The following is a 20,773-nucleotide window of genomic DNA, read 5'->3' as shown; positions in this document are numbered from 1 at the left end:
TAGCACAAGGAGTACTGAGAGTTTATTTTATAGGTTACTGTGGGCCTCTGGTGACAGTTTGCTGGTGTAAAGGGAAACTACTGTGTATGTTCACTGTCTGTGAGGCGCCTCAAAAGCCTGCTAAGCATTTTCCAGTTCAAGGACAAGTTGCTGCGATTACTCCACGATGCCTTACATGTGGAGAGATTGTTTAGTTTAAGACTTTCCCACCAGCAGCTGAGGCCCTTAAAACAACCATCACAGCCACACACCGTAGGTAATTATATGTTTTAAATATTATATAAGTGGTCATACAATATTTCTTCATGCTTACAGTACACTTGTCATCCAGGATCACTTTATCAGCTGAAATGAGGACTAGCAAGGCTGTCATGTCACAAGCACCACAAGTAAGCCAGTTGTTCTGGAAAACCCATTTTCCACTCTCAGATTTCCTGGTTGGAGTCATGGCTAGAACGGCTTTAACAGAGATTAAATTTTGAGGGGCTGACTTGGTTAATTAAAGGAATACAAACAACTGCTTAAGTCTTGTCTTATGCTATCTGTCCTTCACTACACACACAGTTCCCAAGACTGGTAACAAAAAATGCAAATTTTGCAAAGTGTTTCTGTTTTTTTTTTTTTCTTTTATCACTGGTCTTAATTCTTCACTTTCTTCTGCAAAATGAGCAACACTGGGTAATCATGTAGACTGTTCAATATTTACTTAAAAAAGTATTTATATCTATGATTGAACTCACTACATTATAACAGTTAGTATATTATATTCATTTATACAATCAACCTGTTATGTAAAATGGCAAAACTAATTAAAAATAAAGGTTAACTGACATTTAATCATGAGACCAAAAATATATTTCATGTTTAATACAATATATAATTGTACAAAAGCTTTTGATTTGCCATTTTGTAACTATTTATCCCAATTCATCAGGAAAAAAGACAATCAATTCTGATTACATAAACTCAAGAGGGACGAGGCCTAGAGGAAGACCAACGAGGAGACTTATGGATGTCGTGAAAGAGGATATGAAGTCAGTTGGTGTGAGAGAAGAGGATGCAGAGGATAGGGTTAGAAGGAGGCAGATGATTCGCTGTGGTGACCCCTAAAGGGAACAGCCGAAAGAAGAAGAAGAAGAAACTCAATAGGAAGTAGGCCTATGTATGTATTTATGTATTTATTTTAAAATAGCCCTACCTATTCTTTGACAATAACACTACAGAAAGACATCTGGACAATTTATCAAACAAGTAAGGTTAAGGGATTTTAATTTAATTTAGTTTTTTTAATTTTATATACTTTATTAATCACCCTGAGGGGAAATTCAATTTTTTCACTCTTTTGTCATTAACACACAGGTCCGAAAGACACACACATGCACAAACAGGACCTATACATGCACAAAGTGGAGAGATGCCTTGGTCAGGCTCCCCGAGCTGTTGGGGGGTTCGGTGCCTTGCTCAAGGGCACCTTGGCAGTGCCTAGGAGGTGAACTGGCACCTCTCCAGCCACCAGTCCATGCTCCATATTTGGTCCAGATGGGGACTTGAACAGGCCACCCTCCGGTTCCAAACCCGAGTCCCTATGGACTGAGCTACTGATACCATATGTTTGAGTGACTAACTAGCCTACGATATTTCTGGTCCAGAGTCAATAGGCCTATCTTTTATTTATTTTTTTTATCAGTTGACAATACAGTGGTACAAATAAACAGTGGCATTTCAATTTAAACAGATACATAAGTGTATATGCATAAAACAAAGAACAAATGATAGATAGATAGATAGATAGATAGATAGATAGATAGATAGAAAACAAATAAAACAGATAAAAAACATGCCAGGGCTAAGCATACATAAATAAATAGAAAGCAGCTTAGGAGAAAACATTAAATTGGGAGCACAGTCTGAGAATTCCATACCTTTTTTTGCTTAAGTTATTGTCTTAATAGCACAATGTCTGAAACGTGAAAGTGAGGTTTTACTATGATGTAAAATATTTCAGTATGGGGATAACAAAAGGCACAGCTTGAATCAATACCAATTAAAAAAAAATACAAATAAATTATTATTATTACCAAAAAGGACCAAACCAGATGACGTCGATAAATAATTTGAAATGAAACGTCTTAAACCTGTTTAACTAAAAATAATTTAAAATAAAAAAATAATAAAGTCCAGACTATTGTTACATAATCCACCCCATGATGTTTATATCACAGCGGAAAACGGAAGTCGTCAAATGACGTCAGAAGGGCGCTGCATCCCAGTGAGCGGGACTTTGATTCCTGACCACTGAAACAAAAAAGTTTTGTGGTTCTCTCTAACATCTGCTGCTTTGTTTACGAGTCATGGCGGTACAGATTGAAGCGGATTTACCACCCAACCTTTCATGTCTCAAAGTAAGTTGAATAACGTATATTTATTTTTCAAGTGTTAAATGGGGTCTGCGAGCTCTGAGCCGCCAAGTGAAAAACCCCTTAAACTAGCACTACAGTAACGCACATCCATAACACACACCAACGATAACAACAAGTATTGTTACAACTCAAAATCAATTCAGACAACGTTACTAACAAAACTGTTACGTATCCAGTTCGTTTGTAAGTTAGACAACAGCCCGATGTGCTCACTTGATGCTAACCTAGCTAACGTTAACCCTGTACTAACTATTTTAATGAAGTAGTTAAGAAACAAACTGACGTTACAGCTAACGTTAACACTGATCATAAGATGGAAGCCTGTCCATTTAGAAAACGTTATTTAACGTTAAACATACGTTCATATTAAAACGAATCAACCTAAAACGTACTGATGCTGCTCCGTCAAAACAAACAGTAACCTAAACATACATAGCTAGGGGTCACGCCAGGTGATGCTAACTTCTCTCGGTAATGCTAACTTCTTTTAGCCGCACAGTGTGTGGTATTTTGACAGTGACAGTGCGTTAGACATATGATAACATGAGAAAGGGTGTCGGTTAACGTTAGCTGTTGTTTATATTGTAACGTTTTAGAGCTGATGCGTTCAGAGTGAAACTATCCAGGGTAAGAGAACATGACTCATGCAGCTATGTAGTATTAATGGATAATAGTCTAATCAATCTGTGAGTTGACCCAGGGAAATTGCACTAGTAATCAGTCAAGGTTTTATGTGATCCTTAGAGACGCCAAAGGTAAACCAAAAATTAGTGGTCAAAATGTACAGCCCTCCTGTCACAGCAACACACTTTTAGTCCAGTCAGTCTAGCTCAATAAAGGGCCCAACCTAGGAGAAATTGCAATAGTAATGTTTCATAGTTTTAATTGTACCTAATATCTCCTGTATCACATATTAAAAGTATAGAAGAGTTAGTGGAACATATTAAGTCAAAAGCAAAGTTTTAATGTCTTAGTGCGATACAGTCAGGGTAAGGATTAGTACCAGAGGGTCTGTGTACACCTATCCAACATGTGTGATGTTTTTATTAAGTTTTGGAAGTCAGTCCTTCTAATAAAACATATTTTGAGACAGGATTTAAATGTCTTATACATGTACCCTCGAAACAAACCTTTTCAAAACTGCCTACAACCTCTACCTCACACTTTATGCATTATTTCCCTCTCTACCTCTCTATGGATTATTCCATCTTTTTTTATTGCTGTTCTTGTTCTTTGTAAAGCATCTCTGAGTATCTTGAAAAGCGCTATATAAATCTGACAATCAATTTTTGGCCATAATTTCCTCTTAAACTCTGTACCACATGGCTCCTTTCTAAACAAGGTCTGTTTGATTATATCACTGTAAACACAATTATTATTAATAATAAGAAGGATAAAAAATAAACCGAGGTGAAGGTAGTTTGACGTTGGATATTCGACATATTCGGATATTCATTTTGGGTTCAACAGTGATTTCCACCTCCCTCTCATAGGCAGAAAACAATGAGCAACATAGAGTAGGCTAATACCCCCACCCGCCCACACACACACACAAACACTCACAAAAACTAACTTTTTATTTCCAAAAAAATAATTTGGTTCTCTTTGAAACAAAGTCAATTTTCTTCAATAGCTTTGACATTACTGGACCCAGACTTTTTTCACTGAAAACCAATGGAGTTTGTTTTAAAAAATCATATAAAATAGAAAGAGCATTGAACCCATTTAAAAAGAGGTGTGCCTCATTAGGCCCACTTGGCCAAGCCATTCTACATTGGTGTGGGGTATCTGGGTCCAGTAATGTCAAAGCTATTGAAGAAAATAGACTTTTTTCACTGAAAACCAAATTCATTTTTTGGAAATTCCTACAAAATAGAAAGTGTGTTTTTGTGAGTGTTTGAGTGTGTGTGGGCAGGTGGGGGTATTTCACCTTTCTATGTTGCTCATTGTTTTTTGCCTATGAGAGGGAGGTGGAAATCACTGTTGAACCCAAAATGAATATGCGAATATCCGTTGAATATTCAATGTCCAACAGACTTCACCTAGGTGAAAAATAACTATTATTATTTATTAGGACCAATAAAAAATTTAAAAAACTATAAAACATAAAAAACTATAAAACATTACTGTTCTAGGTTGGGCCTATTTTGAGCTAGATTGACTGGACTATAAGGAAATGGTAACATTACCCTTCTGTAGGAAAGTGTTTGAAACTTCCTGCTAACTTCATGACTTAAGTTTCCTGAAAGGAAATCAGCAACTGAAGTCTGGAAATCGTGTGCACCAGTCATCATGATTTGATAAATTGTGTTATAGTTTTGTTTTGATTTTATAATATTTGAATAAAATCCATGATTTAAAATACAACTCCTCTATTAATAATGTTTACATGAGCTTCACCAAAAAAGTAATTATTCACAGTTTGTAAAATTAATTTCATGTCTCCAACCTGCCATGTTTTCACCTGTTTTTGTATCATTTAACTAATAGTTGAGCTGTTTTTGTGAGTATTCATAAATATGCTGACCACTGCGGTTTTTCTCATCTGCAGAGTGTTGACACCCTGCTTCGATGTCCCATCTGCTTCGACTTCCTCAATATTTCAATGATGACGAAATGCTCTCACAATTGTAAGTAACAAATAGAGCAGCTGTTAAGGTAGTTACTGTAATAAGAAACAAAGCAATGAATATATGAAGGCAAGAGCATTGAGCAACTTGTATAACAGACTCACAAGTCAGTCTTTAGACGCTTTGCTTAACTAAATATCAGAAGGCGGAGATCTCTGATTGTCTGGTGGCGAGACTACTTGTATAACAAGCAATAGGCTATGTGGTGTGATATGATAATGGATGTTTTGTCAAATGATTGTAATGTTTTTTTAGTGTGTGTGTGTGTGTGTTAGCTACTAGTAATATAGCGTATGTTATCTTTGGTATTGTAATTACCACAAGCAAGAGAACCATTCAGTAGTCATCATGACTGTCCTTCTGGATCCTGCTGTTGTCTCTGCAGTAATAACATGGAGTGAGTTCCCTGCTTAAGTTAAAGCAAGCTTATTTTCAGTGGATGCATCTTTACCTGCATTTATTTGTGTCCTTGGGCTTTGCATGCTTTTTTTGCTTGGGAATTGTGCTTTGTGTTGTATATGAGTGCATTATTAGGCTGGAAGTATTCAAATAAGGAACTGTGATTGAGCCATACTTGACCTTCATTTGTGGATTGTATACAGTTGGGCACTGCAGAGAACTTGTATTGTTCAATCCACAAACTTCGACCTATTGGCTATGTATAACATACATTTTGTTTGCATTTAATTTTACAGTTTGCTCCTTGTGCATCAGAAAATTTCTTTGCTATAAGATGCAGTGTCCAGTGTGCAATACAGTAAGTATGAACTTGACTCCAGGTATATTTGCATAATCATCAGGGTTATTACCTTAATCTAAATGACATAATTGCAGGTCATGATCTGTAATTAACTGTATTAATGTGATAAATAAGACAGGATCCATCATATTTTTCTTTCTTTTTTCTTTCAGCAAGCAACAGAACAAGATCTAAGAAACAACCGTTTACTGGATGACTTGGTCGTAAACTTTAAAGATGCAAGGTAACTATAACACACAAAGTAAATGGTTACACGTAAACTAATGGCTTGATTATATGGGATGCGGACTGGCGCGACACGTCTGCCACAGCTTGCCTGCCCCACAGGGCATCTGTTATAATCACATGAAGGAGCTTCACCGACCACAGAAGCACTGCGCAGCTTTGCTCTATTTTTACGTGGCTGGTCTCATTTTTGCGCATGGCCTGCAGCCCTCCAACAGAAACTATACAGAACTGTGTAAAACTTCCTGTTTACAAATGATACAAATGAATACCTCATTGTACCAGAGGAATGTGACACAGAGCAGAGCAACCTTGTGGGTGTTTTTATGTTTCACATTAAAATAAATCAATCAAAATAAACCAATCAAATCAATGCATCCTGTTGTTAAAACAATCCAGTTAATTAATTCAGTACCAGTTAATATAGCCTGCATGCTTTCAAACCCTGCATAAACAACTGTGTTATCACTTGGCAAAACTCAGTACACACACAGTGAAGCAAGCAGCAACCCTATGCTACAAACACAGAGTCTGTGTAGCAGGTAGAAACCCCTGCTCTGCTTCTATGCTGTTTTGGTATCAGTTTTGAATCCAGAGTGCTGTTATCAGTACGATCAATGGGCATATAAAAAAGATTAAAGCCCTAACCACAGTTGTTCTCATAAACAAATCAGCAACATGGGTACATGATGTTGGAGTCATTGAGGTACTGGTTTGTTGACTCTCAGGCCCTGATCACGCGGAAAGCATTTTAGCAGCTGGAGGCGTCATTTTGTAATTGTTTTTAATGAGAATGAAGCTTTTTGCTGTTTTAGTGTCACCACACGCCTCGTGTGTCTGTGCTCTAGGCGCTTGGTGTTTTTTGCCGGAGCGCTCTGTACTCCTCGAGTTGAAAAAACTTCAACTCAGAGCAGAAAAGCGCCTCACATCCCATTGTCCCATTGAATTATTTAAGAGTCGGGCCTTCTGTAGTAGTCACGACAACAATTTTGCAGTTGGTAAACAGTGGAGAAGAAACTGGTACTCCTTGTGATCATCCTCTCTTTTAGGGTCTCATGTACACACACAGATCTATGTTTCCCTGTGCCCAACAAACTATTTGCTGACAGCCTCTCACACTCGACCAGAGCTCCAGCAAGTACCCTCTGCCTGAACATTTTAGGAACTAGATACTAATTGCTGTGAACTAAACTAAATGAATGAATGGTAGATTGATTAAATGGGAAGTTCAGGGTAAGTCGGTGATGGGGTGGTTGCATGGCAACAATACAAAAATGCAGCAAGTGTTTTTTTACTAGTGGCATTCAGTACGATCCATCTTGTGTTTTGTAACCTGCAAAATGGTCAGATGGTGAAGAAAGATCTTAGCGATTCCTTTTGGTACAGCCATCTACAGCAAACAATAGTTCTTGTAATTGTTTTGTCCTCAGAGATCAACCAACAGAATAATAAAAACGATAGATCAGGAAATAAGATTTACTGCATAGTCCATGTGAAACCTCTTTACAATGAACACAGGTGCAGTACTTGAGTTTTTACCGTCACGGTTCTAAGAACTGAAGAGAGAAACGATTACTGTGGTGACTTTAGGGGATCCCATTGTTATTGACAAGATTACAATATGTCCACAAGGGAACAAGTTTCAGTTTATTTCAATTTGCTGGCATTAGAGAAACACTTATAATTGCCTTCCAGTAATCTACCCCTGATTTGAGGATTTTCTGTAAATCAAATGGGGATTTTGTTTTCATAAGCTGAGGTCATTCAAGGTTCTCCATGTATTGCACTTCTGTGTGTCTTGTGTAGCTCCAGGGCTGATATTTTTTCATTACAGCAGGATGTAGGCATAGGGAGGGGTGTTCAGAGCTGGTCCAAAGGAAATGTTTTTTTTTTTTCTTTCAGTGACACTGCAGTGACAGTGTAAGAAAATAATTCCTTTATCTGGACCTCATAGGTGCAGCTAGACAATTATTTGCACTTATTGGCTTGTCTTAGGGCCCTGACACCAAGCCCACAGGAGGCCACTGGTCAATGTCAGTCTGTCAGTGAGCGTCTGTGGCCCTAGTTTTTGTGATGTGTCCCACTTCGTGAACACTAGTCGGCCCTTTTCAGTATTTTTCAGTCAGTTCAGCATGTTGAATCGGCATCAGACCTGGCCAAGTGCGGCAGTAAATGAAATCTCTCTGGTTGGCAGTTAAAGGGATAGTGCACCCAAAAATGAAATTTCAGCCATTTTCTACTCACCCATATGCTGATGGAGGCCCTGGTGAAGTTTTGAAGAGTCCTCACATCCCTTGCGGAGACCGGGGGGGGGGGGGCTAGCACACCTAATGGCTGACTGCGCCCCAGACTAACGTCCAAGAACACAAAATTGAAACCACAAAATATCTCCAACATGCTCATCCGTAGTGATCCAAGTGTCCTGAAGCCCCAACATAAAAAGTTGTTTCGAAAAACGTCATATGAACTCTGTTTTTAGCCTCACTGTAGCCTGTAGCTCTGACTGCTTCTCTGTACTCCGCGCTCACGTGTGCGTGCTTGCGAGAGACCAGAGAAAGCATGAGCTTTGCTTACCTGTGTTTACATCATGTGACATGTGCACCGCAGGGGGAGACAACAGTAACCACAGTAGCTAAAAGATAATTTGCACTATGGTCTTTTAGCAAAGGACAGCCCAACATGTCTGAAGACTTTGAAATTGAGGAGGAACAGCATTTCTTTGTTGAGCCGTATTTGTTTGAGCCCGAGTATATAGACGCGGAACTCAGGCTACTGGACGAAGCAGCAGTCACAGCTCATGAGCCTAACCCTCAGCCAGCCGCAGAATACTGGAGTCGAGCACTGGAAACCTGGTGGTGTAGTTGTTTCAAATGCAAAGCAATGCCAACGGATGAGGAAAGTCTTTGCTGCTCAGACTGGGAATTGGCGATGCCTGCACTTGAGAATCTGGACATCAGTACTGACGAGACTGCTGCTCTTCAGAGATCACCGATCACCCTGAGCGCGCACACGTGAGCGCTAGGGCTGTACCCAAATATTCGGATATTCGAGTATTTGTTTCTATGGGTAGGTATTCGTTATGAAAATTTGGTATTTGATATTCATTTTTTTATTTCCTTTTTTTTTAACATTTTTTTTTGTGCTAAATGTCTTTTTGTTGTTGGTAAATGTAGGTTATCAATAAAAATCAAAACTTTTAAATAGCATTCTTAAAAATGTGAAAATATAGTATAGCCTACCAACTGGGCTTGTGCGCATGGCACGCTTGAGCACATCCGTCTGAGGCTGTGGATCAATGCCAAGTTTTACCACTTTATCACTATTCCCTCTAACTTGTAGCTGTTTTTTCGCTATCTTTTGAATTTAATGTGAATTATGGAACCGTTTTTGTCAACGTTTGTTTCCCCCGTTTTGTACAATAAATTATTGTTTAAAGTTTCAACAAGTTTCTTTTGGAGTGCGTGACACAAGTGTGTTTTGAAAACGACCGCGACCCCCATCTGTTCATCAGTGGACATTGTTCCTTTAACAAAAGGACCCTCAAACTTAAATCATCAGATTACTTTCTTCAAACTCTAATGTCGATATGATGTGTGAATGCTGTTATCAGTCAGTAAGTTCCTCCCTTCCATCAATCACCTCAATGATATCAACACTCTGAAAGGTCTCCTTTTGAACTGCAGACCTTCTGATTGTCATCACTGTTAGGAATGAATGGCTTACACTGTTGCTCTTTCCCCCCGGTTTTTAATTTCCTGTTGTCTAGCATTGAGCATCTGAAAAATGGGACTCCTTGATAGGTGACTCTGTCATAAAGAGTTATACGTTGTTATATTGCAATAGACTTGTCTCAAAAATTTAGTTCAGGAGTAGTTCCTTTGCTCTTAATATAAAACATTTTAAGACTGTTTCTATCATAGATTTTGCTTGTGGGCCTGTGTAAAAACTTGTCTGTACAGAATCATACAGGGAAGGATATTTATATTATTCTTATATCTGTGTATGTGGTTGGTTGCAATGTTTGTGGTTGTGGATGGCTTCTTTAATTGGGTCACTTTCATTTCTCAGCGTGAAACTTTCCTGGAAAACACTTCATTGGGTAGCTGCTGGCTGATGGCCCTGATTTACTGCCATTAAACTAGAGGCCTATTTCTCTAGCAAACCATTAGCTGTTATCATCACTGCCACACATTTGTATTTTCACAGTGGGCTGTGATACTTCATAGTCTCTCCTCTAACTCTGTAAATTAATTTGCTTATGTAGAGACACTGTTGTTTCAAAAGCACAATAGCCTTTTCTGTTAGTACATGTTGTTTCCCTCATCTTGGTCTTTTTCTCTAATGATGGGCCAGTGACTTTATACTTATAGAGACTTGTAGTCTATGGCTTTCTTTTACTCCATTAATTTACATTTGATTTTTATGTGATTTTAAATACAAGCTAAAATGTTGTCATTGTCACTCAAAACTGTATGTTAAAATTCAATTTTAGAGTTAAATAATTTTTGAGATATTGTATATTGCACATAGTTTTCGCAGAGGAGGCCCAAAGGTGTGGAGTCACCAATTGTGTGTGTTTTATAGGGCACATACATCCAGCTTTAAAAGTGCTTTAGTTGCTGTCCTTGCATCTAACACCCAGCTCTAATTATTAAAGATTATTCTTCACATTGTGGAGGGAATCAATATGATAGGGCAATTCAAGTTCAATTAGTGTGTGTGTAAATTAAGTAGACTTGCTCTTGGCTATTTTGGTTTCTACAGCTCTAGACATGAAAAGTTAATGAGACTTCAGACAAAATGCCTAAACTTCTGCGTCCATACAGAATCATGCTAGGCTTGGGAGATATCATTCATCATGATACTGGTTGGTGGTTGGTGTCTGTGATAATAGAACAATATTTAGTTATACAACCAGTGTTATGAATTCGGTGCTACATTCAGTCTCTGTGTTTCTCTCTGTTTCTTTCTTTGTCTCTTTCTTTGTCTGTGTTTTGCCCATAGAAAAAGAATGAATAGAACGGATATTGAACAGTTTGCCATGGTCATTTGTCTTGTACAAAAGAAAATGATGATTGTTGTTAGTTGTTATGACAACACAAGTCAGTGGGGCAGTAAAGTGTGTCACACTCACTAGTTTGAGAACTCTTAAAACCATCTTAGTTAGTCTTGTTAGTCATCTAGTTAGTTTAACTCTAGTCTGGTCAAAATAAACCCTTAATTCGCAGTTAGATGCAAAACTATGCTGATCTGCACGCTGTTTGTCCCCGCAGTCTCTGCCTTTCAGCTGTCAATTGAGCAGCAGTGCTCCTTCATTTTTTGAAGGCAGCTACATCATGTTTCAACAAACATGCAATTTGTGCAACACTATTATGATAACATTGTATAGTGTTTTGTTTTTTTTCTTTTCAGGATATATTGCCAGTAGAGTAATTCCAACATCGCCCAACTTTATATCACCCAATTAGTGAATGTTGGTGTATTTCTGAAAGTCAGATTTTATTATTTGTTTGTTTTATATGATTGTTTTTGTGTCCAGCCTCATTTACCGAATAATGGTAATGTCTAAAAGCACTGTTTTGCCCTCACTGCGAAGCCTTTGAATCTGTTTCATTCTTAAATCCTGGAAATCCTGCTTTATGAATTATGAATGCGTCTCCTTCCTCCTGCTGAATAATGAATTGTGGATGCAATCAGATTGAACTGTAATGTAGGGTTAGATCGGCTCCAACTCATTCATTTCTACCTGTGTGTGCCCTGCTGAGGCACACCTTGAGTTCAAAGAGGAGATGTTTTATTTTATTGTGCCAATGCTGGAAAAAGCCAATAACAGTGGAATGGGTACTCGATATTGTTAAATGTTTCTATTGATATTTCCATTATCTGCCCACTCTTAATGGACCAGGCGGGCAATGTTGTACAGTATTTAAAGAGGTGTTTCTTTCTGTTTATTGCTCGACAAAAGGCACTTTAAAGCCTCTTGAAATTTAATTACTTTGGCAATCTTAAGAGTTCTTTATGGCAGTGTTTTGTCACCTGTAGCAAAGATCCCTAACTGCTTGTCCCTGCCACTTACAGGCTGCGGAGAAAAAAAATACATTCAGATAATGGGGAGGTGACAACGTCGTCACGCAGCAGCCTGAGTCATGATATTGGAATAAACGTCCGTAAGGATGTAACTATGATGTCATGTAGGTGCTAATTTTAAACGCAAAGTGTAGCAAAATAGTCTGATTGGCTCTTCTGGCGGGTGTCTGCTCTATGGCAACAGCCAGTAAACTGCTAGGGTACAGTAGGATTTCGAACCATTTGACGAGTAATGGAAAAAATGTGTTTGTTCAAATGAGGCAGAAACAGAGCTAATGGCTATGATATAAAGTGAAAGTACATTTGGATGATCCTGGTTGTGTTAAGTAACAGTGCAGTTAGGTAACAGAGCAGGTATCATTGGAAGTAAACAATTAGATACAAATTTAAAGTACATTGTAATATAAATATGAAACTTTTTGCTTTGTTACCCTCAGTGATGAAGTACTTTTTGTACACTTGTTATTTTGCTTACCTTCTCTAAATATACGACAAAATCATTTGCTGCAGTTCAGAGTAGTGTCACAAATATTGCTTTACATCTACATATCAATTCTAAACTGTTTTAATACTCATTTTCTGCAGTATCAAAACACCAGTACCAGCTCCTTCGTTGTTCTCTCTTATTGTTAATATTTACATACATTCTGTTGTTCTTTGCTGCTATTCTGCTGTTGTCATGTTCTAGCTTTATTATATCTTTTAATGTAAAGTATAAGTTTTATGCTCTTTCTGTCAATTCTCTCTGTGGTATTGAAAATAGTATTGAGTATTGATATTTTTCAAGGTATTGTGTCGATGTTAGAAATTCCAGTGAGGATATGTAGACAGAACTCCCTCTGCACAGCCACTCTCAAGAATCAGGGGCTGGTTGGCCGCAGGAACATCTCAGATAAAATCATCAACACAAACCACACTGAACTGAATTACTGTGATTTCATTAAGAGCGAGCAAAGTGTTTCGCCCAAGGTTCGCTCAACAAAATCACATCAGCACTCACCAGTATTGTGACCACACTTATATAGAGTTAAGCAAGTCTAAGTGGAGTGAACAGTAATGGCTATTCCTGGCTGTATGCGGTGTAACAGATGAATAGTGGGGTGGGGAGAGCATATTTCTTCAACATCTTTGAAGGCAGAGAGGCAGAGACAGGGGGATGAGGTGTTTCCACATCACATTTGTGCAAAGCAGGTTTGGCAAGTGTGTGTGCGTGCATGTGTGTGAACCTGCTCTAATGGGGACAGTAAGCACAAATAAGTTCTAGATATGGAAAGCGGAACATTACACACCTCATTGGTTCCATTTTATTGCCAAGTAATGGCCCAGCTGCAATTTGTTTGCTTTCCACATTTCCAAGACTGTAGCCAAAGTGTCTAGTTTTTTTTTCGTCCAGTTGAGAAGAAGCGAGATAATTGAGCAGGCAGAGTTTAACGTCAAAGAGCTCATTTTACTGTCTACAATATTTATACGTTCTCCAGTTTTTTAATGGGCTCAATATGTTTTTTAGAAGGACCTTAAGTCTTTTACTCCACATAATATACTTTGCATAATTATTCATTTGTGTTGCTGGTCAGTGCTGCACACATTTTTATCCACATGCACTTTCTTCTTTTTTTTCAGGCAGCAGTTGTCAAAAGTTCAATTTGACTCTCCTCCAATATCGCCAAAGACCCCAGCTTCAGCTGTTAAATGCAAAACTCCCAGACAGAGGGGCCAGAAGTGTAGCAACTCTGATCTGAGTCACTTTTTCCAAAAGAAGCCTAAAACGTCTCCCACTGAAGAAACCCAGCGAGATGAGTCTGCTGCTAAGAGTGTTCAGCGGGGGAAAAGGCAAACTCCAAGCATCCACAATGCAAATGACACCAACCTACATTCAGCAACTGCTCATCTTCCAGTGCATGTGAAGGAAGAACCGATAGATGTGGACGAGGTATCTATCCAGGGTTTGATGTCGGTCAAACAGGAGGCAGGAGTCTCTGGCAGCATCAGCACCGCGGTTCAGATGCCGCATTCCTCGTCACCATCAAAAGATGTAAAGCCCGTAATCAAAGGTGAAGCCTTTCTACCTGTAGGTTAAGAACGCTTCGTCACCCACGATGACTCACCACTTCTAATTGCCTTATGAACTCAATCACAAACCTGCATTCTCACTTATTACCACAAGGCTACAGAATCTCCACAAGGGAGAGCTGTTTGGTCGGTGTCAGATCAGTTGCTTTGCTTACCTGCAAAACTGCTCCTAATCGGGTACTAGCAGCAGCAGTTAAGCGCTGCAGATGTAGACTTGTTCATGTTGCCATCTACAAGCAAAGAAAGTAGATGCTGCTGTCATTTTTAACATGTGCCCCACCTATGGTAACTGATCCAGTTAACGTAACTAGATCACTTTCTCCTGTGAAATTAGCTTTTAAACTAGTAGTAGTTCTTGCTTTTGGTCAGTAGGTGTTGCTGTTTTTAAATTAATGGTATCTACGATTAGCTTTTTATTTGTTAAATTTGCAGCAAGGTTTTTGTTTAGAAGTGAAATGTAATGTGATGTGACACAAAAAATGGTTTAATATTTTTTTTATTTAGTTGCTAATGATATTTTCTGTAACTTTTTTTTTGCAGTGGAGTGCCCTGTGTGTTCTGTTAGTGTGCCACAGAATTTTATCAACAAGCATCTGGACGTGTGTCTCAGCAGTGGAGAGAAGAAGGAAAGCTTAAGGAGGTAAAATACCCACTTAACTGATCACTTTAATGAAGGCTCTCTGCTGTTGTTTGCTGAGCCTTTAATGCTCTACAGGGAAGTGGAAAATGAGTTAAAGACCCTTGATAGATTTTGTGAAGATTACACTGATGAGAGAAGTCTACAGGTGTGCATTGATCTTTGTCACTGGCTTGGATCAAACTTTCAAGCATTTAAAGATGTAGGGATAAGTAGAGGTTTTATGTGCAGTTATATTTTGGGGCATTTCTGGACCAGTAATCGTGACTGCACACAGCACCTTAAGCCCAGTTCAGATCAATGACTCGTAATGAGATGAAACCGTTTTAGAACATTGCAGAGAAAAGTTGTAGCAGTGTGAAGCTGGCTGCCTGAGCTCCACTCAAACTGGCTGATGATGTCATCTGCAACTCTGTGGGTCAAATTGCTGGTGGTTGGTTTTAGAATGTAAAGCATGTCACATGTTTCAACAGACAGTCGGCTTGTAGTGAAGTCCGCTTGTCAAGTCAAAATGACTGTATATGATGTGTTTGCTTGCTGCAACAGGTCCTCCCTCCCCACCAAGACCTCTGATTGCGTCCTGGTTACATCCTCACAGTGTGCCAATGCCAGACGGTGGGTTCCCACACACACACTCATTGACTGATTAATTGGCGCTGGTTATTTATATTATTGTGGTGTATTTATCATGAATTAAGTCTATCTGATGCTCGTTTTGTTTTTGTTTTTCGCCGCTTCATCACTACTACAAATGCAACTGTAGCCAGTATCTCACTATCACTATCCTCATTCATATTTTAAGAAGCTATAAAAAATACAGCCACAAAATCTTTGGTCTGAACTGGGCTTTAAACATCTGCTGTTCGTTTCCATGGTTGCCATGTCAATATCATTGAATAAAAATGTATGAACTTTACTGAAAAACATGTTTAAGATGTGTCTTTCCAGGGATTATGTGACTGTTGAGGCTGGACCCACTTACATATGTAGTGGTGTTGTATTGCAAGACAGTGATGTAACAAGACAAAATCTTTTTTTAGGGTTTATGGAGCTAGGCCAGCAATTTTCCCCCTCTTCCAGTATTTATGCTCAGCTGGAATGTACTGTAAATGTCCTTGATTTACAGCATGTATATTCCTTATGGTATTGATATTGTGTGTAAGTGTCCAACATGTTGGACTGTAGCTTCTAGGAAATGTATTATGGATATGCACACATTTTATTTAATGCTCCTAATATACAGTATATAGTCGGATGTACGTTTATATTCCGGCTGTCTCGTCTTTCCATGACTAAGAGGATATTTCCTCTGAATGTGCCTGTGCATTTACTCGTGGATGAAGTTGAGGGAGAGCTATGATTTATTTTCTCTTTAAAACTTGGAATCCTGCACACTAAAGCCTTTTGTTTGCATCAAATGGCAGAACTACTGAAACCATACAATTGCAATAATTACTAGATTTGTAGTTCCGTCAACCTGGCCACTTATCTTGCTGAGGGGTCCATGACATAATTTGAGAGACTGATGGTCGTGAGTGGTCTTTGAAACCTTTTCCAGGGTGATAAATGACTCATGCAGCAATGATGAAACTCTGTAAATTATTGGTCATATTGTGGCAGCGCAAAATACTTAATCTGGAGTAGACCGTGATGTCATAATGATGAATTGCAGAGGTTTTAATATTCTGGCCGTGTGTAGCCAGCCTGCATGAGGATTCCTTTTGCTTACAATCCTAATAACTTAGACTGAATGTCTCATATAGAAGACAAAGTATAGAATAGAATATAAGACATGTGACAATCTTGTCTGAATTTAGCAGGGTTATAGATCATCAGAGGTCTGTTCCTTCACCACGCTGACAAATGGTGACTTCTGTCTACTAATATACTTGCTCAGCTGATGTGGCCACTGTGTGATATACCTTATTTATTTATTTTTATCTGTGTATGATGCACAAGACTTTAATAAACTACTCAATCTGTCTGTTGCAGCTCCCTGGACCGGATGAGGCGTCCAATGACGAAGCTGGTGTACACCTTGCTCTCCATGCAGGAGCTGAAGAGGAGGCTGAAGGAGTGTCATCTCTCCATGCAGGGTCCTCGAGACCAGCTTATCAAAAGACACCAGGAGTTTGTCCAAATATACAATGCCCAGTGTGATTCCCTAAACCCAAAATCAGGTGAGGGTACTTGGTATATGATACCATAATGGTGATACTGCATTAGAAGAAGCAGTGTGTAAGATTAAGAGGGATTTTGTGGTGTCTAGCTGTGAGGATTGTAGATTGCAACCAGCTTCTCTGTTAGAATTTCTTATCCGCGGAGGTATCTTTCTCTCTAAAACAAACATACCCAGTTATATAAACTGGTAGAAACACTGAATGAAGCAGCTTTCTCTGATGCTGTTTACTAAAATTGTGCCATTTAAAACTGAATGTAAAACTTATCTATACTCTCATTAAAGCTAGACTCCAATACTTAGATTTTTAGTGAAAATGCATGTGTTTGGGAAGCACTAAGTATACAACTGGATAAATGAGACTTGGATTATACTGCACAAGTTGTGTGAGAGTTTGTAAATTTGTATTTTCGTTGTTAAATGTGGCCCCCAATCAATCAATAAACCAATATGTTTGCCGTTATCCATGGAGGCATGCAAGTAAAACAAAGTTTCTTCGCAAATTCATGGTAACACAGTATGACTTATAAATGTACAAATGGTTATTTTGTAGGTGAAGTGTTGCTTTAATTTTGCAATCATGCAAAGTAGTAGGTTGACTAATGTAACGTGTGCAACCAGGTTTTTTCCTTGATGAAGGGTATGCATCACCGGAGCGAACAAAATGAATTTGATTATAAAATCTCAAACTAAGTGCTGTGATAGAACAGTGATGTAGTGTATGTTAAATCAGTATTGACTTGCCAACTATAATGTGCACGTACACAGTTTTCCTTATACAGGACGCTGAGTGTCAGAACACCGAGCAGTGTACTGAGCCAAATGCTCTATATATGAACAAATGCACCAAGAAATGTGCACATGAGGCTGAAGATTAACAAGCAAACCAACAAAATCAGACTCAACTAATGTAGAGGTTGCTTGATTCACTTAATTTGAGGACAAATGCTTTTACATCATGTAGGATTTATGGGATATGAGCATATAAGATGTGATCTCACAGGTTGTGATTTTCTTCACTGGCATCCCCAGGAATGCCTCCGTTTTTGAACTGCAACCTCGTGGGTCAAAGCATTTTGTGTTTTTCATAGCTCAGTATAACAGGCAATATTTGTGAAGATTTTTATTTCCTCTGTCAACAGCTGAAGATATTGCCAAAGAGGTGGAGGCCAATGAGAAGATGAGGAATCAGCTGCAGGGGAAAGCCAAACCTGTGTGTACAGTAGTAACTGCTTAATGGGATGACTTGTGGACTTGAATTGTATTATTATATTATTATAGAATGATGTTTGCTGAGGGTGTTCTCCCCGTATTGACAGTTGGTGGCTATAATGTGCCACAAACAGGGGGAGGTATGGATTGAACATATATTCAGCGTGTTTATGGCAAAAAAATTAATAAATGACAATTTCACAGGCCGCCTTTGAGAAGTTAGCTCAGGTTTACATAGGGCAATTGCTTTGGAAATACTGTTGCAATATCGTGGGATTTTTTTTTTTTTCATTGATGGTTAATGCTAATGCACATGTTTTTTTGTCAATTCACTCCTGCAGGTCATGGTATTTGCAAAGAACCAGTCTGAGAAGGAGATTGAAGAGATGCATTCAAATTACAGTAAGTGATCTCTTTTCAAGTCACTTTCGCTATCAATCTCCTTTGGGGTCTGATTCACTGGGCTAATGTCTTTAAATCAGGCCATCAAAGGTCAACTGATGGAACTGTTCTGCATAACTTTACATCTTCTGTTAAAAGGTTCATATGAATATATACTGTCTACACCTGCATGTGAGGAAATAAATACTCAGAATTCTGCCTTTTGCCTTTGCAGAAGGATGAGCAAACTTCTCATATTCAACCATTGTCAGGTGGTTTTTAAAACAATACGTGTATTAACATATCACAATGCCTTTGCCATGTGTACAAAAACAACAAAAGCACAAATGAAATTCTGTACTCCTGGAGGAGCTAAATAAGTGAATAATTAAAATCAATTTAATGCTGTCAGTGAAATTAAAACATTAATTCTCATTTCCCTTCTTATCTATGCATAAACAGGGCGCTCACTAATATCAAATAATGCATAATTGCTGTAGGATATATTCATTTTAAAGCCAAGGTTGTTTATTACAGGGAAAGGACACATTTTATATGACAGTCGACTGTGTTTGATTGAAAAAAAATAAATAAATCTTGTAGATGTCATGCATTGACCTCATCACTGAGAGAAATGGTATAGACTCTAACCCTCTGTGCCTTGTAGTGGGACGGCCAAACTGTGTCCAACCGTGTGATTCAGTTACAAAAGTGTGAGAATGCTGTCCTCTGTAGAGGAAAGAGGAAATACAAAATGTTGTTATCTCAGAGAAATGGACCCCGTCTTTTCAAAGAATGAATTTGTTTTTGAACTTAATTTGAAGCAACCAATCTTGTGTGAGTACACGAGGGCTCCTTTGTTGAATCCCCCTATTGGAGTGAAGCACAGTTGTGAATCATGTTTCATTTACAACTTTTAAAGACAATGCTTAAGCAGGCATTGCAACAGTCAAGCAATCAATTAGGGAATAGCACCACAGATGGAAAACAACTTGTCAATATATTTTGTCTTTTTCATATGTTACATCTCAGTATTCTCTACGAGCTAGCTTATGTTCAGTTAAAGCCCAATATCACAAATCACAATTTGCCTCAGAGGGTTTTACAGCATATGACATCCAACTGTCCTTGGATCCTCACAGCGGATAAGGAAAATTTCCCAAAAAACCCTTTTCACAAGGGAAGAATGGTAGAAACCTGGAAGAGCAACTGGGGAGGGATCCCTCTTCCAGGACGGACAGACATGCAATAGATGTTGTGTGTATAGTACAGATCAAGATAATAAATGTACAATGATCCATTTGACAAAATGATATAGGGAGAGAGACAGACAAGCAGAGATGCACAGCAACAACAGTAAGGACAATAGCATTATTGTGTAGCAATTATACGGTAATGATAATGATAATGGTAGTTTGCTAGTGTATACACGGCTCATATAAACCGAGGAACACTTAATCGTCAGAGTATAACACCAGGACAGTTAAACTTCAGGGATATCAATCTGTCCATTTAGGAAGCACCAGTGATTGTGAATCAGTTTCACCTGCTTCATTGCAAATGAAAGTGACAACAGGTGCAATGGAGAGGCCAAAGCAAGACAACCCTTGTTGGAATTGTTCTACGTGTGACCACAGACAGTCGCTCTCCTTATCCTTCTTCTCTAGTTTTGTGTTCTGCTAGTGTCCTTGTCACTACTGGTAGCATGAGGCGGTACCTGCAGCCCAATCAGCTAGCACAGGAAGTCCAGCTCTTCCAGGATGGTACATCCATCTGTGTGGTCGCAAGAAGGTTTACAGTGTCTCCCAGCACAGTCTCAAGAGCTTGGAGGAGATACCAGGAGACTGACCGTTACATGAGGAAAGCTGGACAGGGCCGTAGAGGGGCATCAACCCAGCAGCCGGACCGGTATCTGCTCTTTTGTCATACAAAATGACCTCCAGCAGGCTACTGGTGTGCATGTTTCTGACCAAAGTGCCAGAAACAGACTCTATGAGGATGGCATGAGGGCCCCACGTCCTCTAGTGTGACCTGTGCTCACAGCCCAGCACCATGCAAGCCGAATGGCATTTGCCAGAGAACACTAGAATTGGCAGGTTCACCATTGGCACCCTGTTCTCTTCACAGATGAGAGCAGGTTCACACTGAGCACATGTGACAGGTGCGAATGAG

General features: G+C 38.9%; 1 protein-coding gene across 2 annotated transcripts in view; it reads left to right on the top strand.

The window, feature by feature from the left end:
• The first annotated feature begins 2,253 nt into the window (after nucleotides 1-2,253).
• The window catches only part of rad18 (RAD18 E3 ubiquitin protein ligase), a 43,213-nt gene continuing 24,693 nt past the window's right edge, over nucleotides 2,254-20,773 (top strand). Inside the window, exons 1-10 of one of the 2 annotated variants that reach the window (XM_033625699.2) lie at nucleotides 2,254-2,402; nucleotides 4,972-5,050; nucleotides 5,746-5,807; nucleotides 5,963-6,033; nucleotides 13,743-14,173; nucleotides 14,733-14,832; nucleotides 15,376-15,444; nucleotides 16,822-17,009; nucleotides 18,151-18,221; nucleotides 18,562-18,622. In XM_033625699.2, coding sequence (XP_033481590.1) covers nucleotides 2,352-2,402; nucleotides 4,972-5,050; nucleotides 5,746-5,807; nucleotides 5,963-6,033; nucleotides 13,743-14,173; nucleotides 14,733-14,832; nucleotides 15,376-15,444; nucleotides 16,822-17,009; nucleotides 18,151-18,221; nucleotides 18,562-18,622 — 1,183 coding nt within the window. In that variant the 5' untranslated portion in view covers nucleotides 2,254-2,351. The remainder of the gene's footprint in view (nucleotides 2,403-4,971; nucleotides 5,051-5,745; nucleotides 5,808-5,962; nucleotides 6,034-13,742; nucleotides 14,174-14,732; nucleotides 14,833-15,375; nucleotides 15,445-16,821; nucleotides 17,010-18,150; nucleotides 18,222-18,561; nucleotides 18,623-20,773) is intronic. The other variant, XM_033625700.2, reaches the window with a different exon arrangement.

The sequence above is a fragment of the Epinephelus lanceolatus genome, chromosome 1 (genome assembly GCF_041903045.1).
Source record: "Epinephelus lanceolatus isolate andai-2023 chromosome 1, ASM4190304v1, whole genome shotgun sequence".
NCBI classification, from domain to species: domain Eukaryota; kingdom Metazoa; phylum Chordata; class Actinopteri; order Perciformes; family Serranidae; genus Epinephelus; species Epinephelus lanceolatus.
This window is presented reverse-complemented; position numbering and strand designations above follow the sequence as displayed.